The sequence below is a fragment of the Macrobrachium rosenbergii genome, chromosome 7 (assembly GCF_040412425.1).
Source record: "Macrobrachium rosenbergii isolate ZJJX-2024 chromosome 7, ASM4041242v1, whole genome shotgun sequence".
Lineage (NCBI taxonomy): Eukaryota > Metazoa > Arthropoda > Malacostraca > Decapoda > Palaemonidae > Macrobrachium > Macrobrachium rosenbergii.
The window spans coordinates 32,891,240-32,917,102 of NC_089747.1; the positions used below are offsets into that span (position 1 = coordinate 32,891,240).

Genomic DNA, 25,863 nt, shown 5'->3' on the forward strand with positions numbered 1-25,863 from the left:
TCTCTACTTGGATACACTCTTAGTGCAACCAGGGCCTCATGAAACTGGGAAACAACCTTTCAAAATTGGCATTCACCTCTAAGCACAGGAGGTTGTGGAAAGTATGCATGGCATTTTTCTTTTCAGCAAAGGGTCAATTGTGGGATGATAAATGTGGGAACATAACAAAGATTTGGGTTTGTAGAGTTTATCTATTACACTAGACTTTGAACAAATTCCTTTACTATGCCTAGGTGAAGGGACTACACTGACCTCACTGTATGACCTTGATGACTGACTTGGTTGACTATCATATTCCAATGGCTTGTGATGTACCCTGCAGACAACTCCAAGGTGTGGTGGATGGGCCACTCTTGCAACTGTCTTGCCAATGCACACATGGACAAAGATATTGTTCCTCCCTGCTTGATGATGTATGTCACTGAAGTTGTGTTGTAACTCATAACCACTGAGTGTCTAGTCAACTCCTCTCTGAAGGCTTGCAGTGCAAATCAGGTCACTGCTACCTTAAGGATGTTGAAATGCAGGTGAATGTATTGACTCCTATGCCAAATTGAAAGATGAACAAGCTGTTCAAGTGTGCTGCCCACCCTGCCTTAGAAACAGCCAAGAACAGCACCATCTTTGAGGTGGATGTGTGCAGAGGAACTCCTACTGTGATGTTCTTGTTGCCCAACCACTACACAAGATCCCCTTTCACCTCCTCTGCCTAAGAGGCCTGAGTGTCATAGGGTCAGTCATGTATATGACCTTCATTTCTTCAAGTACCACTGAATAAATCACAAGTTTCTCTTGGGACAACAGGTAGCCCCAGTTGGATTTGCCAATACCAAGCTGGTAGTTCCCAAAGAACCAGGAATCTTGATATCTCTATGAGCCTGGCAAGATGGGTGTTGGTTGTGCTTGAAGAAGAACACTGTGTCGTGTCATCCTGAAGAAGAAGAAGAAGAAGAAGAAGAAGAAGAAGAAGAAGAAGAAGAAGAAGAAGAAGAAGAAGAAGAAGAAGATGTCAATCCTCATACCTAGGAAGTTCTTTTTTCCATGACCTTACTCTTTGAAATGATGTCACCCGACCAACAAATTCCATAGGGCAAGACTGCTCTCGTTAACCCTTTCGCTTACCAATGATGGATATAAACTTCATCCAAATTTAAGTCCTTCACTTAATGATGACGTACACAAGCATCAAAACAAAAAGATTGCACAAACCGACAGACAAGATAAGGATAATTTTCAGTGAGTGTTCCTGATATTTTATATATATATATATATATATATATATATATATATATATATATATATATATATATATATATATATAATGTTAATCTATTTTGTAGTTTTAGGTTTTTATTCCATAATTACTTCATTTATCTTTTTTGAGAGAGAGAGAGAGAGAGAGAGAGAGAGAGAGAGAGAGAGAGAGAGAGAGAGAGAGAGAGAGAGAGAGAGAGAGAGAGAGAGAATTTTTTTATGCATATGTAATATGTATGTTCATTTGTTTTGTATTGTTTTACAATTACATAATTTATCTTTTCTCTGAGAGAGAGAGAGAGAGAGAGAGAGAGAGAGATATCACTTATTTTACGGAAAACTTGATGTTACTTTGTCATTCATTTTTTTCATATGTTCCTTGGTGTAATTAAAACTTCTGCAATGCAAAACCTATGTAATTGTCTGGATATATTATGGATTAACAATGATGTCTTTATTGCAACTATTTTTTCTGGCAAATTATTTTTTTGGGTAAGTACAAAATTTTCTCGTTATAGGGCAACCATTCAGCTGCAAAATGAAACAAAATTGAGAAGTCTACCTTGAAAACTGTCAGAGTTATGCATCTTTGAACAAAAAAGGTATGAAAATTTTTTGTGCATATTGCTTGAGTGACTGGCACTTTTCTTACGGAAAATATGATGCTACTTTGTCATTTATTTTTTCACATTTTCCTCCCTGTAATTACAGCTTTTTGCACTGTATTAACTATGTGATTTCCCTGGGTGTGCTATGGACAAATAATGAAGACTTTATTGCAATTAGTTTTTTTGGGTAAATTTTTTTTGGGGAAAAGTGCAAAAATTTTCTCGTATCTCGTAATTTCTATTCATTATTTCACCTACATAATAATTATTTTGGGGTGATTTTTATGCCAATGTGTAGAATAAGTAATAAGCAGCAAAATGAAACAAAAATTGAGCGTTCCACCATGAAAATTGTCAGAGATGTGTGTCTTTGAACAAAGGTAAAACATTTTCACGCTTACCACTTGAGTCACTGCCACTGCCCACGGACATAATTGTTTATAAGTCATAAGTGAATGGGTTAGAGCAATGTGGCTGGTGAAAAAACTCCTCATGCTATCATGCCTCTTCAAGACCAAGTTGGCCCACAAATTAAGAGGTCTTTCTTTCTCAGGTGACACAACGATGTCTGTCATGGTATTCAGCCTTAGTCTAGCCCCATTTCTGCCTGCAGTCAATCTAACCTGAGTGTACTTGTCAGCCTGCAGACCCACACGCTCACCTGTAAGGGGAGGTCTCTACTACCTCCAGTGGGTTAGGCTGGGTCAGCAACTTAGCAGACCTACTAGATGCTGGAGATTTTTCTGGGTCAAAGATCAAACTGTCCACCTAAATCATTACTCCTCTTGCTAAAAGGAAACAGCTCATTCCATACAAGAAAGTGAATGAGGTTTCATCCCTCTAAAAGCTGAACCAAACCCATTCCTTCTGTGGATCAGTTCTATTACTTTGCTTGCATGGATTTCACTTGCAATGGACTGTCCTTAGCAGGACAGGCTAACATCTCTGCTGAAGCCAAGGATAAACAGTATCCTAGCATTGCATCTGCCCTACTGAATACAGCCTATGACCCTGCCGAGACCCAAATGTAGAATTATCATCATAAGGTGAGGCGGGCAACTGCATACCATCAACTTTGTTGCCCTTGTGCCACAAAGCAAAAAAGAACATCCAGGCTGGCCCTACACTAGCTAGCACTGTCTGTTTCATGCTAATCTGTCCCTAGTTGTACACGGTGATAAAATGTGGCAGTAAGAGGTCTACAGGGTGGCATAGCACAGTGATGACCTGGCTTGGGAAACACTGATCACTGCAACCTTCTAGCCCTTGGCAAGTTAATCTGGGATGCCGACCTCAGGCCACAAGTCTAATAAAAATGAAATTTTTTTTAATAAAAAATGTAATTTTTATATAAGTAACTTACCAAGTAATTACATGGTTGATTCCCACACTGAAAGGAGGTGGGATACATGGACATATTCTACCCTAAAACATTAGTAAATGTAGTGAATTTGAGAATAGAAAAAATTGCCAGCATTGATACAATGCTTGTTGTTTCCCTACCTGGTAAGAGAGGTGCTGCAGGAAGATACAGGCAGTCACCGGTTATAGGCGGGGTTCCATTTCTGAGGGTGTGATGATAAGTAAAAATCAGCGATTTTCGGGGCTTATCAGCGCCGATTTTTGGTTATCGGCGCCTCTGTTAGGTATGTATTGGCGCTAATAAGCGGAAATCAACGATTTTCGGCGCTAGACAAGTGCCATAAAACCGGATCGACGTTAACCGAAGACTGCCTGTACTGCCTCTGGCTGGCACTCATCTGAACCCATAGTAACATGGCGGTATAGCTGTGGAGTGCCTGCTACATAAGTGGAAGCTTTGCATCGAAGGGCATTTCTGAATGCCAATAAATCATAAAAATTGCCCCTGCCCTGGGAGCAGTACCACCACACACAAAAAATAAGACGAACAACACTGTTACCTACACCACAAAATTAAAAAAAACCACCACCCATCTACTACAAACTGAAGGGTATCCAAGTACACAGTACCTGCAGGCTCCCCTAAGACTACACCTTAAGTCAAGAAGAGATGCTTCCACACACTTCCTGCCCCAACATCATGCCAACCACTGATAAAGGACCTAAGATACTGCAATTGTTAGAAACTGTTTACCACTTCCTAATGAAGTAGCTGACTTTAAAACCGGGAAATAGTTCTTCTCCAATCTGAGAATGGCTTTCACAAATGAGGTCCCTTAAGAAGAAAGAAAGGGCATTCTTCACAAGGGTTTACTGGAAGGTCCTCGAATCTTCTCAGTCCTATGTAGACAATATTTTAAAGCCCTCACAGGCCAAAGCACTCTCTCTTCATCCTCCGAACCTAAAATTTCTACTAAATAGAACGTAGCTTGCAATATAAGAGAGAGAGACAAATTATGCTTGAAGGGTAAGGAAGTTGCCACTGCTCTAATTTCCTGTGCCTTCACTTTACACAAGGGAAGGGCTTCATCTCCAACTGAGAAATTAACGATTAGGTCTCTGAGGAAGAATGCCAGGGTATTCTTTGACAGTGGCCACAAGGGTTCTTGACCAAACACCATAAAGCACTAAATGAACCACACTCTCCTTTTGTCCTGTGAATACAATACTTCAGCGCCCTCACAGGACACAAAACTCTCTCTTCATCATTAGGGCTAACAATCTCCAACAGACTTTTAATGGAAAAAGACTGAGACCACGGATTGGACAAGGATTCACTTTTAGCCATAAAACCCAAGGAAAGGGAGTAGACAGTATTACCTCAGGAGAAGCCCATCCTTCTAATCACTGCATGGATCTGACTAATTTGTTTAGCTGTTGTCAAGGCTATGAGAAACAGTGCCTTCCTCCTTGATTCTTTATATAATATAGGGTGGTCGTGCTGTCCAAATTTACCACTACTGTCTTTTTGCACACTTCCCCGCCGATGAACTGAAGTCTAAGATGTACTGCTCTCAGTTCCTTGACATTTATATGCCACTCTATGTCCCAGGGACCATGTCCCTGAAACTTCCTTCTCCCCGAAAGAGCTCCCCAACCTAGATCTGAAGAGTCGGCATAAAAGTCTAGGCTGGGGCTCAACAGAAGAAGAGGCTTTCCTTCTGCTAACTTGCTTTCTAAATTCCACCAGTGCAGGTCCTCCTTGATCTCAGTTGAAATACAGAAACTGAAGGTGTCTGGATAAACCTTCCTGTCCCATCTGATCCTTAGATAAAATTGCAGAGGTCTCATGTGAAACCTGCCTAGGCGAATGAATTGCTCCATGGAAGACAACGTTCCCAGAATGCTCATCCACTCGTTGGCTGAACAATGATCGAGACTGAGAAACTTGTTTACCATCCTCAGACAAGTCTCCACTCTTTTCGGGGAAGGAGAAACCCGAAAAGTCCAAGAGTTGATCAACATCCCCAAACAAAGAATCAGTTGATCCGGAATCAGCTCAGACTTTTGAAAGTTGATGACCAACCCAAGATACCGGGCAAAGAGGAGGGTTTTCCAAAGATCCTCCAAATGCTCTGTCCTCAATTGGGCCCAAAAGGAGCCAATTGTCGAGATATAGGGAGATTCTGATACCCATCAAATGGAGCCATTTGGCCAGGGGAGAAAGAACTCTGGTGAAAACTTGTGGCGCCATCGAGAGCCCAAAACATGAGGTGCAGAACTGATAGATTTTGTTCCAGTTGACAAACCTTAGAAACTTCTGGTGAATAGAAATATGGAAATATGAGTCCTGCATATTTATTGATGTTATCCATTCTCCCTGGCGAATGGACGACAGGACGGTACGGTTTGTCTCCATCTTGAATTTTGTCTTCTGCATGAAGATGTTCAAGGTGCTGACATCTAAGACGGGTCTCCATCCCCCTGACACCTTGGGTACCACAAAAAGATGATTGTAAAACCACGGAGAATTCATGTTTTCTACTAACTCTATTGCCCCCTTCTTGAGAGGGGACAAAACTTCCTCTGAGAGGGCCAAAAATCTCATAGAGCCTTCAGTGTACGCCGTCAATATTACCGGCGACCTGACTAAGGGAGGCTCTTCTCGGAAGGGAATGTAATATCCTTCTTTGAGAACATTTACTATCCAGGGTTCTGCCCTTTTCTCTCTCCATCTCTCCCAGAAGAGGATGATTGTATGTTAGTTTTATAAGTTAGTCATTATTTTATTTTCTGCATTGATGAAGTGTATGGGTATTGCAGAATGTATAAAAAGAAAGCACATGTTTAATTCTATAAGATGTTTTTATAGCATAGCATTCCTTATGTTTAAAGAGTATGTTATTGTTGTGACGTCATAGGAAGTGACATCACAGGACGAAAATGGCAGGAGGGAGAAAATGTAAACAAACAAGGAGCGGAGTGTTGAAAGCATGGTTGAAAGAGGTAGAGAGAGCTCTCTGAAGGTTAGGTCGATAATGGTTGGGTTGTAAGTCTGTTTGTGGTTTTTGTTGTCGTAAGCTGGATTGCATAGAGTAAAAAGAACAACGTGAACAGGTGAGTGGATCACATAATTGAATAATTTAAGGATAGGTTAGGCTAGAAAAATTTTCAATTGGTAGCAGAGCGTGGTTCGTTAAAAATGGACGGATCTGATGGTAAACTTTGGGAGATGAAATGGAGGAGAGACTGTCCGAGATTTAGCGGGGCACAGGGCGATTATAAAGGATAGAGAAGACAAGTCGAAGATTGGCTTATGGTGTGTGGAGAAGAAGTGAAATATCCGGGGATAGAGATAAGGATGAGCTTAAAAGGGAAAGCTTTAGAAGTAACAGAAGGAATCGATAGAAATGAACTTAAGGATAGCGAGGGTTCAAAGATAATCCTGTCCAAACTAGATGAAGTGTATCTAAAAGATACGTTAATGGAAAATTACAGTAAAATGAAAAACTATTTTAAAATAGAAAGAGAATCTAGTGAAAAGATGAGAGATTTTATAATTAGGTATGAAAAGGCAGAGTCAGAGTGTAGTAGGGCACTAGGGAAAAGCATGCTTGAAGGGGAAGCAAAAGGTTTTCATTTACTAGAACAATCGAATCTCACAGAAGATCAAAAAACAAATGGTATTAGCAGCTTGTGGTCGAGAAAAGTTGGAATATAAACAGTGTCACAAATAATGAAAAGAATATTTGAGGGATTAGGGAATAGAGAGGAGGGGGAATGGTTAGGATCAGAAGGTTGTGAGAATTTTGGGAAAGGGTGGAAAAACCAAAGATATCGGGGAAAGGTGAATCGAGGTAGAGGTGGAAGAAATCCTTTAAATAGAGAAGGGAAAGTAACACTGTGTGCTATATGCAAATCGGAATGGCATTGGGCCAGAGATTGTCCTCAGAATTTTCAGAATAAGAAGAAATCAGAAACTGGACAAGAAGAAGAAAAAGTTTATATAGGAAAAGTTAGCAAAATAGAAGAAGAATCTTGGGAAGAGGTTGATGCAATTTTAGACACAGGATGTAAGTCAACAGTTTGTGGGGAATTGTGACTAGCACGGATTGTTGTGGGTTTGAATCAGGAAGAATTGTGGAGAATGAATGATACTAAGAAAGAGTCTAATAAAGTATTTAATTTCGGTGAGTCATCATACAAGTCGAAAGGAGTAATGGAAATACCGGTGATATTGAAAAACAAAAAGTTTTATTTGAAGACAGAAATTTTGCAGGGTGATGTACCATGGTTAATAGGTAAGAAAACCATGAGTAAAATGGGGATGACCATAAATTTAAAAGAGAATTGTGTTAAAATAGAAGTATTAGGGGAAATGAAGGTAAAGTTATGAGAAGACAGACAGGGCCATTTAAGAATACCAATTTTGAGGAGGAAGGTAGAAGAAGAATTATTATTGGAGGGGTGGAAGGGAAAGAGCCTAAGGGAAATTAAAGGTACAATGATGAAGTTACATCTACAATTTGGCCACGGAAGTGGAGATAAAATATGGAAGCTAACAGAAGAAGCACAGTGGAGTGACGGTTTGGGAGAGAAGGAAAAAGAGGAAATAAAAAAGTTACTAACTGACTTAATCGCAAGTTGTGAAGTATGTAAAAGATATAAAAGAAATCCAGCTAAACCAGTAGTGGGATTTTCTTGGAGTAAGACATTCAATGAAGTTGTAGCAATGGATGTGGGAGAGATAGAAGAGAGAAAGTTCTTGGTAATGGTAGATATGGCAACAAGGTATTGTCAGGCTTTTTGGATAAAAGACAAGAAACCAGAAACCATTATAAAGACTCTTTTTGACGGGTGGTTTGTGATATTTGGGGCACCTTCTAAAATATTATCAGACAACGGGGAGAATTTCAAAATGAAAAGTAAGGAGGATGGCAGAAAGATGGAATATTAAAGTATTAGCCACAGCATCAGAATCTCCATGGAGCAATGGATTGTGTGAAAAGACAGTAGGCATAATCAAAGAAAGCTTAAGAAAGATGAAAGATGATGAGGAAGTGGATTGGTCCATAGCATTAAGATGGGTAGTGAGTGCCAGGAACTGCTTAATAAATAATGGTGGTTTCTCTCCCTAACCAATTAGTATTTGGGAAAATCCTTCCTTGCCTAATTTAATGGGAGAAGAAAGTTCAAGTCCTGCAAGCAGAGAGAAAGGTATGGAAGAAAGCATAGTAAGGGATACACTGAATGCAATGCATAAGGCCAGAGAAGTGTTTATCAAAAATGAGTCTTGTAATAAAATAAGAATTGCTCTAAACAAAAATGTCAGAGAACATAAATTTGAAGAAGCAGTAGTGGGAGACGAGGTATTCTATAAGAGAGAAAATGAAAATGAATGGAGAGGACCTGCTCAGGTAGTGGGAGTATCAGGTAAAACAGTAGTGGTTAAACATGGGGATTCTCTAAGAGAAGTAGCGAGAATACATGTTACTAGGATTCAAAGACTATCACCAGAAAAGAAGATACTTAAAGTAGACAAAACACACACTGTGAAAGATGAATCCCTTGCATCAAAGGAAGGGAATATAGATGAGCAGGAAGGAAAGATGATAATTGGCTGGAGAAGGAATGCTGATGTAGAAGAGACTATAGAGAGAGATTTGGCAGAGGAAACACTGGAGATGAAGGGGAAAGTGAGGTAACAGAAGAAAGTGAGTTAATAGAAGAGATACCCAAATTCAGAAAGGGAAATGGAGTTAGAGCTATAAACAAAAATACAGGACAAGTAGAAGAGTGGACGATATTGAGCCTTGCAGGGAAAAGATCAAGCAAATCTTGGGCTGATTAGGTACAATGTAGAAGACTCACAGTCAGGTGACAAGGGATGGGTTGACTTAAGAGATTATAGTCATGTAGAAAAAATTGAAGATGAAGAGGTTTTGCTAGGATTCGAAAATAAGCTAAAGAAAAAGAACTACAAAGTTGGAGAGAAAACAAGGTATATGAGGAGGTAAATGACATTGGACAAAAAGCTATATCTATAAGATGGATAGTAACTGGAAAGGTAAAAGGTGGGGAAAGGATATGTAAAGCAAGATTGGTAGCTAGAGGTTTTGAAGAAGAAATGGCTGAATGGGAAAAGATGCTCCTACATGCAATGCCGAAATTTTAAAATTTTGTTTGTGATAATAAAACTGAAAGATTGGAATTGTTATACGTTAGATGTAAAAACTGCATATCTACAGGGTGATGAAATACAACGAGAGGTATATTTAAAACCACCTAGTGAAGATGGTTGGAGTGGATTATGGAAATAGAAGAAAACTGTTTATGGGCTCAAGGATGCAGCAAAGGCATGGTATTGTAAGGTGGTAAAACTGGTGGAGGAGCTTAAAGGTGAGAGGAGTAGATAAGAACTAATATATTCTTTTGGAAGAAAGACAATAAATTGAATGGTATTTTTATGTACACATGTAGATGATTTTTGCTATGGAGGAACTGAAGGATTTTTAAAGGAAACAATTGGGAAATTGAAAGGAAATTACAAGTAGGAGAACAAGAAAGTAAAAGTTTTAAGTATATAGGAGTAATAGTAGAGCATAAGGAAAATGGAATTTGTCTTAATCAGTGGCAGTATATAAATTCTATAAGAGAACCAGAAGCCAGAAGATTTACAGGTAATAGAGTATTAGGACAAAAGGAGTTAACAGAATATAGATCAGTGGTAGGACAGTTGAATTGGGTATCGCTACATACTGTGCCAGAAATATCATATGATGTTAGTGAATTAAGTAAAGCTTTTAAAGAAGGAACGACTCAAGATATGAGAAAGCTGATTAAGATAGTGAGAAAAACTAAGTGCATAATGGGAGAAGTGATAATAAGTGAGTTAGAAGAAGAAAAGATTTATTGGGAAGCCTATGCAGATGCTTCATTCGGGAATATTGAAGATGGTCATACTCAATTAGGTTATGTGATATCATTGACAGATGGTAAGAGGAGAAGCCCTATATGGTGGAAATCCAGAAAATCCAGAAGAGTAGCAAAGTCCACCATTGAAGCAGAAGCTCTGAGTGTTGGGGAGGCCATAGAAGGATTGATATATTTCAAACATTTGTGGGAAGAGGTAGTAGGAGGGAGAAAATTAGAAGCACTGGTGAAAACTGATAGTAAAACCCTAATGACTGCAATAAAATCAAGTACCGGAGTAAGTAGTAAGAGATTAAAAATTGATATTGCAGCAATAAGAGAAACAATAGAATCTGGAGAAATAAGTGAGGTGAGATAGATAAAGGAAAGCATCAGATAGCTGATGTATTGACCAAAGCTGGAGTTTCTGGGGAAAGCATTAGGAATTATGTAGAGGGTAAAGAATTGGAGAATAATGGAGATTAGAGGGGATTAGGATAAGAAAAGGCTGGAGGGGAGGGAGAAGGAGATAAGTGTGATTGTATGTTAGTTTTATAAGTTAGTCATTTTATTTTCTGCATTGATGAAGTGTATGGGTATTGCAGAATGTATAAAAAGAAAGCACATGTTTAATTTTATAAGATGTTTTTATAGCATAGCATTCCTTATGTTTAAAGAGTATGTTATTGTTGTGACGTCACAGGACGAAAATGGCGGGAGGGAGAAAAATGTAAACAAACAAGGAGCGGGAGTGTTGAAAGCATGGTTGAAAGAGGTAGAGAGAGCTCTCTGAAGGTTAGGTCGATAATGGTTGGGTTGTAAGTCTGTTTGTGGTTTTTGTTGTCGTAAGCTGGATTGCATAGAGTAAAAAGAACAACGTGAACAGGTGAGTGGATCACATAATTGAATAATTTAAGGATAGGTTAGGCTAGAAAAATTTTCAGAGGAGGCATCTGGCTCCTACTGGTGTTCGGAGGGGAACGTTCTCACTTGTGAGAAGATGTACGGGAAGATGACTTTTAATGGATTTCGATGTGAGTCTGGTTCCAGATCTAGACCTGGAACATGTTCTCTGCCTGTTACACCGAAAGGGATGAAACTGCAAAGGGAAAACAGTCCTGGTGGGAAGAGAAGACAACTCCTTAGGATGTTGAGAAGACTGTGTCAGAAGATCCTGAGTGTTTTCTTTTGCAGGTCAGATGATATCTCTAGAACAGTTGACTGAGGGAACAAGTGCAGATGGTACCGAGGGGAAAATTGAAGAGCAGACTTCTGAGAGGGGATAATCCCCTTAGACGTGTACGAACACTACAACTCCCTCTTTTTCAGAACTCCCATAGTATAAAGGGAAGCCAACTCCTGGGAACCATCCCTGATCCCTTTACCTATACAGGAACAGCCGTACACAGGCTAGAGAGCACACAGCCCAGTCCATAAAGCTAAAAATTTCAAACACCTTAAAAAGATTCTTAAGAAGGTGTGAAAGTTCCATCAGGAAAAACATAATCTTTGCTGAAGCAAAAGCCGACCTTCGGGAAGAATCAATTAAGACAGAGAAGTCATCTTGGGAGGAGGCAGACAATTCCTGGGAAGGAGTTTCCCCTGTAGCATAAGAAAGGTGTCTCCTCTTAGTTAACCTTGAAGGAGGAAAACTAAAGAAAGCACGACCTTGCTCCCTCTTCTCCAATAGCCAACTATCAATATTGCCCAAGGCTCTCTTTGCCAAGGAAAAAAGCACTAACCTTGGCAACTTAGAATAGTCCGAGACTGACCCTCTATCAGAAAAGTGGAGGCAGGTGAGAAGAAACTAGGGAAAGTGGCTAACAGGTACTTTAGAAGAGCCACATAAGCTGAGGGGAGAGCATCCTGAACAAGAACTTCCTCTTCGTCTTCAAAAGAAACAGGTGACAAGACCGGATCCGTGGACTGGGGAGCCAAAGGAGCTTCAGTAAGCACACTCAAAATATTGTCCAGCTTGCTCTGGATTGGGTCCACTGTAGAAACCGAATGGGAACTAGTCGAAGGCTGAAGCAGATTAGACTGAGGAGTATGAACAACTGCAGGAGCTGCAACAGGAGCAGGGGCAAGAGAAGCACTGACTGTGGAAGGAGGGCACCCAGCCATCCTTGGGTGCTGTAATATGACAGGAACCTCAAGAGAGACAGAGCGATCGGAAAAACATGGGTGCTCGACCGCTCTACGGCGCTCACGAGAAGGGCGCTCAGAAACTGACGAGAGTTCGGGCGCCAATGGGCGCTCAGGAGAAGTCTGGATCGATGACAGCAGGAGTCTTCGATATTACTGGGTGCTTGGGGGCCAAAGCGGATTCTGGCACCAGGAGACAATCAGAAGACGATACTCTACGAGAATCTGAGCATTTACAAGGTAAGGAGCGCTTAGAAGACACTTCCTAACTCTCTGCAACAGGAGGACCGAAGAAAACCGCTCCGGGCTGTCCCACCCACTACACGAAGGCGAAGGACCATCCAAGGGATCCTGAAACTTCTTGCAAGGCACTGGAGGAAAATACGAAAAACCACTAGCATGTCTTTTCAGTGGACATGACTCATCTACAAAGCGCCACTGCCACTTTGGAGAGGGATCCTCTTAACTTCAGGAAAGTTGATGAGCGTCCAACAAAATGCCTGTCCAATGGCGGGGAGCTCCAAAGCACTCTTAACATCCATAAGAACTTTGATGGATGAAGCTAATTTTGCAATAGATTCGAGGATCAATTCGAATCTTTTATCAATCTTTAACTCGAGGCTGGTCATGGGGTTGGGTTCAGAAGCATGAGAGCCAGGTAAAGGGGAGGGTTTCACAGGAGGGGGAGCGTTAATAGGACTAGCAGGCATCACATAAACGTTAATATCAACATTGACATTATCAATAGTAGAACTATGAGACTCCTGGCTAGCCAAAGATTTACTGTACTGGTCTGTCTAGCAGTAGCTTTTCTTTTCTTGTCCTTAGCCAGTTTGTTCAAATGTGATTTCAAAGTCTTCCACCTCTTTAAATCCCAATCAACTTTTGCTACAAGTTAACTCTTCAGAACATACTTGTCCCCTACAGCCTGTGCAGATCGTATGAGAGTCATAAGTTTTTTTGGTCAACCAAGTATTGCAGCTACCAAAAGTCAGACGAACTAAGGAAGTTAAGTCAAAATCAGGAAAGTCACAATTAAGGACCTAACACTATCTAAATATGCTGAAAAGGCCACTAATAGAGAATACTTCACCAAACGATGAAATAACATCAGGAAAGACATATTCCAAAATAGAAACAGCTGCTGCTAACAACTGGTGTACAGCCATCAGCCGGCAGAAACAAACTGAAGCTCTTTTGCTAGCTATTCCTCTCTTTCGCCAAAAGTGGGCGGGGCACGTCACCAAAACCCAAAACGAACTAGTGCGACCCGCAAATTTCAAAATTTTAAGCTGCCGATGATAGAAACTAAAAGTAATGTAATTACTTGGTTACTTGGTAAGTTACTTACATAAAACTAGCAAACTTAATTGAATAGTGTCATATACATCCAAGAAAATCCATAAAGTTCTTAAGATGAGCATAACTAACCTTAAGGAGATCTTCTCTGAATTTTACTGGATCAGAAGAATTATCTTGGGCTGATTTTGTTAATGCCTCACGGGCAACATCGGTAGCTCGGCGATAACCGGCAATGATGGTCTGTGGGTGCAATCGCATGGCTACTAACTTTTCTGCTTCTCTCAAGAGTTCAGAAGCCAGAACAACAACAGATGTAGTTCCATCACCCACCTGAAAGAACACCAAATTTCACCTTAAATTTAGTCAGGAAATATTAATTATTACTAACAGGCATGTGAAAGAGAAAAATAATCATTCAATACTAAAACCACATATCCCAGTAACTGAAGAAAAATACATGAAATGTTGGATGCTGTTTAATAATTACTGCCACTAAATAGTGGAAAGCTAAAACTCCATATACAGTTCACATAAGGTACTCAAGATTTTCCATTGGATTTTCAAAAACCTGTAGACCAATATGAATGTAAGTAAGGCTTACCTCATCATCCTGTGTTTTACTAATGTCCACAAGAATCTTAGCAGCTGGATTATCAACACCAATGTTCCTTAGAATTGTAGCACCATCATTTGTGACCTCAATCTGACCTGTGATGATCAAAGTACATTACATTCAATTACTTAAACCTCAAAAAGTACACTGAACTTTTTGCATTTTTATTTCAAAACTTGATTATATGTGCCATTTCTGCCACAATATTAGTATTGTGGCAAAGTACAGATAACGTAATAAAAATCTGTCATTAAAACTTTCAAACTGTTCAGTAATTTTCAAAATATTGCACTGTATCATTGTCATAACTCATTATCACACTTCAAAAAATGCTGCAAAATTATATACATACAGCTATAAAAATGATACAGTAAGTACAGTATAAAGAAAACCAACAGTACCATAATTGTCTCAACTATTCTCTAATTGTATAGACAGCCAAACTTCACTTACCTTCACTCCTTCCCATGGCAACCAGAATTTTGTCCATGCCCCTGGGTCCAAGGGTGGAGCGAACCAGGTCACCAACTGCTATGGCACCAACGAAGGAGGAGAGACGAGCTGTCTCTGATCTCTCCTCCTCAGCTTCTGCCTTCATAATCTGTACTGGGTTCAGTGCCATAGCCTAGTAATACAAGATAAAAAAAAATCATGTAAATACAAATATCAACAAAGTACAGTAATTCCTAAAATATGGAGATATTGTAGCTCAGAATTGTGAATGTATTATTAAGTATGTTGTTTTCATAAGTAATTTATTTAAACAACTGTCAGTCAAATCTGGCAACATGAAAAACACTGCACACATCACACTTGATAACGTATGTTTCGGAGGAATATCAACTGTCCTTTGACAGAATTTTCATCTACAAGTAATGCTGTCTTGTTAAATACACAACTGGATACCTAGATATTCTTCAGTTGACAAAGGCTAATAAGAAAAAGCTACCTAATATATATACCAGTCTTGCCATGTTTAAAAAAAAAAAAAAAAAAAAAAAAAAAGGGGGAACTACATTGCTTATTAAAATCCCATTAAATGTTACATTTAATTTATGCTATGTACTTTAAAATCATCAGTAACCAAATCTGCCAACCTAATGTAACACCTATGTACTGTAAATACAGTACCAAATACTGTATGACAAACCTAATGACTTAATTTCACATGCTTCTCAATAAAAAAAAACCTTACTTCATTCTCAGAATCAGAATATAAGATTTAGGTCAAAGGCGATGCTCTGGGACATAGGAGGTAATTCAGTGCCAAACGGAAAACAGAGTAAAGGAAGTTATAAAGGTGTACCAGGAGGAAAACCTCGCAGTTACACTATAAAACAATTGTTAGGAGAGGGTGGAAAGTCAGATAGAAGAAAGAGAATATGACCAGAGGTACAGTAAAAAGATATGAAAAGGGTTACATTGCAGCTAGGGGCCAAAACACTTCAAAAATAACGTTGAGTAATACCTACAGTGCACCAAGTGAGATGCACTGATGGCACTATCCCCCTAAAGGGCTCACTTCATTCTTAAAAATGGAACTACCTTATACCTACATGACCACTAAAATGGCCATTACGGTGTATTAGTATACTGTAAAGTACTTGTAGATGTATACTTTATTGCAGCTACTCAAATGGGACAGTGGCTTTCCAGAATGAAGAGATTTCAATAAAATATTCATATACAACAAAGTAACAAGAAATGAACATGATTATACTTTACAAGTAAATGAATAGGAAAAAATATTCAAAACAAGCATTAACAGTCAAGGAAGTGAACTTAACCATTATCATTAACTACTCTAAATGGACCAGTCAACAGCAACTCAATTTAAAAATGGTATTACCAATAACAAAGGTAGTTTTAATTTTATGAAATAATAATGAAAGCAAGCATGACAAAAATATCATGAGAAGGTACATCCACTTACATCATAAGCACACAACCATACAAATTTCTATTCAACCTCTGAAATACTGCAAATTAGCTTCATTAGTTGTGCATACATGCTTAAAATACAATAGTGTATAGTTTTTATATAGCATACTCTAGTTCACAAGTTACTGCCATAGTCTAATTCTCATGAATCCCTATTACCCACAGCTGATAACGTATGTGGGGTTTCATGTCTTTTATTCTTAAACATTAGTAATATTATACAGTAGTGCTTTACAAAACTCTAAGTCTAACTGACAGCTGGATACACCCAGAGCTATTCAATTACTATACATGCCCATGGCCAATTAATAATAGGATGAAGCAAATGGTGTAGGGTTCTCTCGTACCTTAGAATTTTGTTTAACTTCAGTGGTTTCTTGGGTTGCTGTTATTTGAGTCTGAGATATGAATGGACAGAGTGCCTAATAATAGTTCTTAAAAAAGTATATCTTAGTTTAACCAGACCACTGAGCTGGTTAACAGCTCTCCTAGGGCTGGCCCGAAGGATTAGACTTATTTTTACGTAGCTAAGAACCAACTGGTTACCTAGCAACGGGACCTACAGCTTATAGTGGAATCCGAACCACATTATGACGAGAAATGAATTTCTATCACCAGAAATAAATTCCTCTAATTCTTCATTGGCGGCTCGGAGAATAGTTCTTAAAATGACCTAAACTTTTCCTATTATCAATTCTGTGCTACTTCGGTAGTGAAGGGTTTATGTACCACTGTATACTGTAATATATGGATGCTTATATGAAAACTAATCCCTTGCCCACATCTCAGCTGGACAACTTCTTGAGTCAACTTTTGGCTATTTGTTTTTTTCTAAAAATATTAGCTTCACCTGCCTCAAAAGAAATGCATGATGAATGTCACAAAAAAAAAAACTCTTTCATCCGATAATATCATTCCACTCATTACAACACCTTCCTGTAAACTCCAGATTTTAATTTTATTTATGGCATTATGACATTTAATGTCCCGTGTTCAAACTATTTTCCACCTCTATCTTATTCTCCTTTTCATACCTCATACTTTTATCACAAGGCTTATCTCTTGCACTCTCCTCTGGATTAAAAAAAAAAAAAAAAAAAATTACACCTAGCTTCCATTAACAATAACTGCAGTTAATTAAAAACACATTCGAAATATGAATGACATGAGGCTAAGGTAAAATTCTATTCACACCTAGGTGGCTGAAACAAACAGAAAACCCAAAAAACTTGACAACACTTATCATTCCAATAATGATTATGCTACAAATAGACAAGAGAGTTAGAAGGTGTCTTTAAAACCAGTTTCAAGATGGTTCCTGGCCAATAAGAATAGAGATAAACTTCATTCAATGGCACGCATTGCCCTCAGCTTTACCCTCTTCCAAGATATCCAAACAATCAAACCTAACTTAAGTGTTCAGCTTTCCCTATCACTGAACAAATGGTTTAAAGATGCCAGCATAAACACTGGCTTTAAATTCAAGTCAACTAAAGCTCTACATAATGGTAAAATTAAATATGAGCTATGCAACATTTCAAGATTCAGGGTGAATGTCAGAGATGATGTGAACAAAACCCAAACCACAATCACAAACATCAAGCATGGGTTGGGCTACGTCAGCAATGACAGGATATATACAATTCAAGTAAATGGCACCGTAAGATGAGCAGGGAACTCAACATTTTATGCATATGACTACGCTAACCAAACCTCTCCCCATAAAACAGCACAGCCTAGAACTGGCTAGCCTCTAGACTCTCACATTTCGTAAAATTTCTTGAAAAGTGACAAGACAGCTAGCCTACTCCAAAAGAATATATGAATACTTTTGGTTTATCCTAGGCTATACTTACTAAACCATGGTGGGTACCCTATAGGAAAATCATACCCTCTAGATTATATCTCACATACCTGTCATAAGCTTTAATCCCCAAACATTGGCACAGCTAAAAAAAATGAAGTAACGAAATGTGGAAAAACTAAAATCTGAGGTAAAAAAAAAATGTCTAGGTATAACAAAGCTTTGAGAAATAAAGTGACAATATCAAAGCTCAGAGAGGAGGTAGGCTAAGTAAAAGACTAATGAAGAAATGGACTAGAAAATAAATAAGAAATATTCAGAGGAAAGGAATAAAAGGAAGAAATAGCCTCTAAAGAAACCAAAATGGAAGTGGGATACCTAACAGAACAGCAAATAAGACAATTATTTTCAACACAATATATAAAGAAGACATAAAAAGAAAAAGCATCTTAGAAGTATATACTGAAAGGAAATAAGAACTTTATGGTAACTGGACAGATTCTGTAATAATGTACTGGGTGAGATCCAATTGTTAAAAGCAAAATGACAGAAAGATATCAATGTTATGTAAAAATACATGTTTAGTTCTGAGGCACATTATTAGACAACTAACCAGTTTTCCACTTTACTCTTGTGAATGGAGGAATAATGAAGAAATGTGTATAAAATAATTTGAAAAATGTGGTTTCAGACAGAATAAATATTGAAAAGAACATACCAAATGTGTAAACGTGGATGAAATGAAAAAGTTTAATGTATGTTACAAAAGAAGAGGTCACACTGAAATGAAAAAAACCTAAGCCTAACAACTGGACTGGACTTTGGGGTAAGGGTAATTGAAAACCAGAGGAATTGAAATTGGTTTAGAATGCTGCATATCGAGTAGTTCAAGATGTAGGCCTATCACTTATGAAAGTCCAAAAAATATATTTCAAAAGGGATACATCCTAACCTAACCTTGATCTAGGGTGCTGTGACCTGACCTGAATGACGTGAGGAGGCAGGGGTAAAACAGTTTTGCCCCTGGACCCCTCAATGTGATAACTGTGAAAAGCAGAATGAAATGTTAGCAACTATTCTGCAGTATTACTGCTGACCATACAGACCACCACACCTGTCAAACTCTAGTCAAGTTCAGTAATTCTACAGTTTATGGGTCCAAATTCACTGCTCCCTTGTGTGTGTTCAAATTTTCTGTCCTATTTTCAATTTCTTCTTAAGACAGATCTGCATACAGAAGTATACAGGCAGTCCCCGGTTTTACGACGGTTCCGCCATTTACGACGTTCGAGGTTACGACGCTTTTCAAATATATTCATCAGAAATTATTTCCTGGCTTACGACGCATGTTCGGGGTTACGACGCGTAAAATGCGCCGATCCGACGGAAGAAATATGGCCCCAAAATGGCAGAATAATCATAATTTGAAGGTTTTTTGATGTAAAACTCAATAATAATGCAGTTTACATCGTTTTCAATGCACCCAGAGCATTAAAAGTAAGGTTTTCTTATGATTTTTGACGATTTTCGACGATGTTCCGCTTACGACGATTTTCGGGTTCTGACGCGGCGCAAGAACGGAACCCCGTCGTAAACCGGGACCGCCTGTACTGTATTTACTAAAAAATGAGCAGTTTATCTGCTTACAGAAGCAGTTTCTAAAAAAAACATATGGAATAAAGCTCTGCATCTCATGCGAATAATGAAGCGAGCCTGCAACTATGTTTGTGGAGTGAGCACTTAGGGACCTGGAATTGCCTCTTGCTCCTCAGCAGCCACTTTTTGATATATCTGAAAAAATGAGCAGTTATCTGCTTACAGAAGCAGAGGTATATGATTTTCTTAAAATTCTATGGGTCCATATCCCCTAATGCATGTTTTTATTGGGTTCCCCTTTATTCCCTTTTGTTTTTTTACAATCTCTGCTTCTGTAAGCAGATAAACTACTAATTTTTTTCTTTGTTTTCCATAATTTGATAAATAATTGATAAATCTGAGTGCTGATCTTGACTTTATGTAATGCACTGAATTTGGACCCCTAAACTGTAGGATTACCTCAAGTTCTAGTTAACCACTTGCAAAATAGCCTACACGAGTCTACAAGGCAAGACTAATCTATGATATGGGGAATAAAAAGGTTTTAGACTGAGAAGTCTGTTTATGATGCTGCACATTATATTAGATGTATGAACAAGTGCAGACGACTTGTGCATGATATTTTTACAGGTTGCAGTCAGCACAAAAACAGATTGGCTTGAAAGAATTTCAAAAGGGCTATATCTCAACCTAACTTTAACCTAGGTTTTTTTGAGCCTCTGGCCCCGCTGACCCCCTAACATAACATTGCTTGGTGAAACTTATGATTAATACCACACCCCTTTTGATTTGGTAACAACCAGTTTAAGTGCAAAATAGGTGACATGTTCAGTAACAGAACCCGGGAATGCATATAAGACATAAATATCAGACAGTTAATATAAACATAAAAAGACGACAAACATAAAGTCATACATCAAAGGCAATTAATATTCTGGTCGGCAAGTGACCAAGGTAAAACTTGTGTTTAGTTGCGCAGCCTATGTCTTGATAGGAAATCCATGAAAACTGCTCTGGCATAATTTTTGTAAACATGCAGTACGATAAATGAATATGCAAAAGGTCCTGACCTAACCAAACCTTACCTTCCTAACCTAACTTAGATCACCATGCACTGCCCTGACCTAACCGGGGAGGCGAAACAAAAGTCTGTTAATATTTTGTTGTATTTCAGTCGAGTAAGTGCCTTGTCATGTGTATTTTAGGATGAAGAATTGATTATCTTCTATGAGGTTTTGCAAGTAATGTGGTATTTGTCGAGATATACGCTGCGCAACTAAACTCAAGTTTTACCACAGCCAGAACCAGACTGCAGTAATAGTTCTCAGTTTTACCTACTGACCTTGTGCAGATAGTGTGAGCAACCAGCCTGTTCCAAAACGTTACCTAACCTAGCCTAGGGCCTACAGCCTACCAACTGTCACATTAACAGACAGTTACGTTTTAGCTTACCATTAGGGTGAAAAACAGCAGACAGTAATTCTAAGTATTAGCTCTGTGCCTCTTTTTACCTTGGAAACTGGTTTTTTCTAAACTTTTAGGGCTTCTGATACTGGCGGTGGGTAGATCTAAGTAATAGATATACGGCGGGTATTTAGCGAGGAATGGCAGTTTCTTATAGTTTTTTGGTTGCTTATTTACAATTCAATGTTATTTTTTGGGGGTCGAATGCAATTAACCTGTAATTAACCCCTGAAGTCCACCCAACAAGGGGTTTCATACGCGATCTTACAAGACAGAGCATGGGTACGTGTGTTTGGAATGGTTCATATCCTGTCCGGCAAGTGCAATAACTTGTTAACGTAGGGGTACCGGCCGCCCCCGGGCCAGTACTAAACATGGTGAAGGGACATTCCATTTGGCCGACAACAAACAAATGCACCGCCAGTATCAGAAACCCTAAAAGTGTAGAAAAAACCAGTTTCCAACATAAAAACAGGCGTGGAGCTAATACTCAGAATTACCAGTTATTGCACTTGCCGGACGGAATATGAACCGTTCCAAACAGACATAGCCGTGCTCTGTCTTGTGAAGATCGCGTATAGAAACCCCTTGTTGGGGGGGCTTCAGGGGTTAATTACAGGTTAATTACATTCGTGTGACAAAAATTGAAGGTAAATCGATAATTAGCAACCAAAAAACTGTAGAAAAAGTCACGTTAGTCGGAAATCGCCGCCGCGGAGCTACTACTTAGATCTACCGGCTAGACTAACCTAAAATCATGTAGCAAAATGAAACACCAATGTTTAGGCCATCTTAGCTAGCCTACCATTACCTAAATTTGGCATCCGTTGGGAAATTCCAACACTGCAAAACTGAGGGAAACCTCAATCAATATGGAAATCTCAATATTATAAAGTCAAAACCAGTGGATCAGGAGGCCTAGTTTCAATTGCATAAGACAGGTGACACGAGCCGCAATATTGGTTTGAAGTTCACATGTCACTGCATACCGCGAGCTACGCCCTGGAATAATGCCATAGCCAGCCAAAATGCCACTGGAACACACACGGCAGCGTAAAGTCACTACTTATGATGGTAAGTAACATCACAGCAAGAAATGAAATTGTCACGCACCATTTTTGTTGATTGAAAAGGGTCAGCCCGCCTATCCTGTACCGCTGCTGATCGAAAGAGAATGACTCACATTTGACAACAAGGCGCCGACAACTAATAGAGCCTATTTGCATGCCTCCATCATAATCTAACTTACAAAACCCATATAAATATTCTATTTTAATGAATATACTGTAATTCTTGACTTACCATTGTGCCGTTTAATTATATTTTCACTTAATAACAAAGATATTTGTACCAGAAGCTTCGCGAAGGCCCTCGTGCAGTCTACCCACTTAAATAGCAGCCGCAAAATATCTTCCTTTGGAGTAGTGTCTCTCTTTCGTGCAGTTTCAAATTATGATTTTTATATCACTAACGCTTCTTTTCTGAGCATTAATTTATGAAAAATAAAATAATAAATTAATTTAAGTAAATAAATTTCACTAATAATTATTTATTTTTATGCTAACTATTAAAATATCAGCAAAATAAAAAGACACAATATATTATTTTGCTGTATTCCCATTTTCAACTGTATATGTTCAGCTTTTATGAGAGAAAACCGATGCTTATGTTTTATTATGAACTTCTCTATTTTACCCGACCTGACATTTCCACTATAAGAAAATGCCCTTACTGATAAAGAGACACATTACTGAAACGAAATAAGCATAAAAATTAATTAAATAGCTTATAATTTTCATTATGAAAATATTAACGGCAGTGTTGTAAGAGGTGCAAAAGAAACGAGCAGGTAAACGTGACTGCTACTTTATTACTTTTGTTGTTGTTGTTGTTGTTTAAGATTAAGCAAGCCTTGTGCTGGCACGGGCTCTTGCTCCTAGAGCAGCCCGTAAACTTTATTACAGATCCAGGCAGTTTATATAGCGGCAGACTGGCGCCGAACCGCGCAAGACAATGAGATTGTGTGTGATCCGAGGTCAATAATAATTAACAATAATATACAGCGAGCAAATACAGTTTACAATATAAAGACAGACAGAATTCCAATGTCGATATAATCTTGATGCCTGCGAATAAAGAAATACAAGATACACAATTGATAATAGGTGATCAAATACATATATAGTTTAAATGATTGAAATCGCGTGACCTGGCACGTTAGGCGTGACTAATTGTACGGCGAAGAAACTGAGAAGTCACCATAGAAAACTTGCTCAGCGGAGACTTAGCGAATGACACGTTCGATGGAGACTCCCGCTGACGGCTCTGTAGGTGACTTTACAGTGTATCTTTTTCGGTAAGTCAAAGGCAGAGCTCAGCACGGAGATATTGCTTCATAGTGAAATTTTTTGACTGAACGATAGCCTTTAGAGGAGGGTGTATATGATGCAGTACTGTTGAGATAACTTGAGAAATTTACCGTGATTGTGTGACAAAATTCCTGTTTTTTGTGTTTATTCTTACGTTAATCCTTGCGGGGCTGGTGCTAAACGTGGCGTCGAGCGGAGCTTTTCTGCATAACAACATTAACAAGGCAGTAAATATCTCACATTATTTCGGTAAATTTTTCAAGCAATCTCACATGCACTGCATTATATACATCCTTTTCTATGCTGTTCAGTCAAAAAGTTTTATTAATAAAGAATATCTCTGTGCAGAGCTCTTTCTTACAATTATCCCTTTTCATATGTACAAAACTAATTTATGTTGCCTAATTATCACTGAACTAGCTGCTGAATACTCATTTTTCCAGATTTGGTTCTATTAAATCAAGACCTGTGGCACATGTAAAAAATAAGCATTAAAGCGTACATTTGTTTTTGTGCAATAAAAGAGAACAAAAGTTCTCCTCAATATTATAACGGAGCAACAGAGAGACTATCTTTTTCATTCAGTTATGCTTTGCTTAAACTGACTGAAGTATCCATGCTGATATTTGTGGCTGTTGGAACATCTCAAGTGCTAAGTTTAGTTTTCTTACACCTTGCCTGGGGCATGGTTCCACAGATTCCACAGTTTTAGCTTCTGTCGAGATTTCCCAAACTGAGGAGAGCTCAATCCCTAACTTAGGGCTCAATCAAGCACTTACTTGCTTACTTATTTGTTTGTCAATTCATTAAATAACTTATCTGCCTATCTATCTATTATACGAAATAAGTTTTACATCTCGTTTGTTTTCTAATTTCTTTCCTTTGGAATTTTCATAAACATGTCCATGGCCCTCGACATACTAAACACTCCCTTGGGGGATATGACAGCGAGAACAGCCTGGGACGAATTCAAGTCCTCTCTAATGCCTACGGAACGCAACACAATTCGAGAAGGTCGACCTATCAAGAGAAACTTGGATTCGTTGCTTCCCACCCAACACCCGTGCCACCCTCTCCAAACGTAAAGGATATATTTATGGAAAGCTCCTAAAGAAGGTGGATGAGTTGCTGGAGGCCTGCAAGTTCTCATAATATACCATCCAAAGCGTCTTCAAGCCACGGATAACCAACACCAAGACCAAGGTGACAGAAACCAAGCCAATCCTATGCAAAGGCATCCTTATAAGCCGTGACAGGAAGGGCGTTCCCACCCAACTGTCATCTATGTACACTAACACAAGTTCGGAAACCTGTCAAGAACTGTGCTTTTTGCTCCCAATGGAGAAAAAAAAAATGAGTAAGACGGTCACCCAAAAAAGTAACAGTGGCTGCCATAACCCCAAAAGATGCATGTTCCACTACCTTCTACATCGCTGACCGTACCTTTGGCATGAAGTTCCCGGTAGACACAGGTTCCTTCAAGATTATCCTCCTTGCATCAACAGAAGAGAAATGCAAGCCCCTGGACAGCACACTCCACCTAGTGGCTGTCAACGGGAGCCAGATGCCATCACGCAACCATAGAACCCTTACTCTCCACCTTCCAGGAAAGATATACCTGGGAATACATTGTTTGATAACATCAAAATGCCCCTGCTCAGAGCCAGCTTCCTCGTTAACTCCAGCCTGCTGGTCTACGTCGCCCATTGACGCCTCCTGGACCTAGCCTTCTTCCAGATGATACCACTCACCACCGGCCCCAAACAGCTGTCCATCTCCTCCATGGGTCCCATAGGCTTCCACAGCCTCCTGCAGGAACTTCCAGATATTACACAGTCTGTGGCAGGTACCATCACATAAAAACAACAGGCCTCTATCTACCCAATACTACACAGTCTGATCCCAGAAAGCTCTATCGACACAATGGTAGCCTTCAAGGAACTGAAATGCATGTGCTTTTGCCAGAAGGCCACCAGGCACTGGGCCTCCCCACTCTGTAAGGCGCAGAAAACAGATGGATTCTGGCACTACAGCAGAGACTACGCGATTTAACTTACAAAGAGAGCCTGACCACTGCTTGCACCCCAACATGGCTGACTATTATATTTATAGTAGTTGTATGTCACTGCCTTCCATTTGTTATTGTGGTATTTACCTGTGAAGAGAGATAATCGGTTGTTAGTATCTATTCCATGCTCGTCATCAAATATGGCGGATGTAGGGTGATATAAACACAGTCTTCTGCTGTGGTTAATAGGGTGGAGTACATGTAACTTAAGAGTCAAGAAGAGATACAAAGTATAAATGATACAATACAAAGTAAATGAGCATCAAAGCTAAGCATACAATAAGGAATCTTACCCTCCTACATGGAGTGGAACTTGCAGAATCATAGTCTGAGAGGTAGTTCATATAAGATTCAATACTAAACATGAGAATAACATTGTAGTACTTATACAGTGCAATACTGTACAATACCTACGATCTGAACAC

The 25,863-nt window shown here is 39.0% G+C and overlaps 1 protein-coding gene across 2 annotated transcripts in view; it reads right to left on the reverse strand.

Annotated features, from left to right (window-relative positions):
* The window catches only part of CCT2 (chaperonin containing TCP1 subunit 2), a 36,706-nt gene extending 14,271 nt beyond the window's left edge, over positions 1–22,435 (reverse strand). Inside the window, exons 1-4 of one of the 2 annotated variants that reach the window (XM_067106961.1) lie at positions 22,304–22,435; positions 14,650–14,821; positions 14,185–14,291; positions 13,713–13,913 (exon numbers count right to left, since the gene is read on the reverse strand). In XM_067106961.1, the coding sequence (XP_066963062.1) occupies positions 13,713–13,913; positions 14,185–14,291; positions 14,650–14,821; positions 22,304–22,306 (483 nt within the window). In that variant the 5' untranslated portion in view covers positions 22,307–22,435. Of the gene's footprint in view, positions 1–13,712; positions 13,914–14,184; positions 14,292–14,649; positions 14,822–22,114; positions 22,246–22,303 lie in introns of those variants that run through there. The other variant, XM_067106962.1, reaches the window with a different exon arrangement.
* Positions 22,436–25,863: the final 3,428 nt, after the last annotated feature.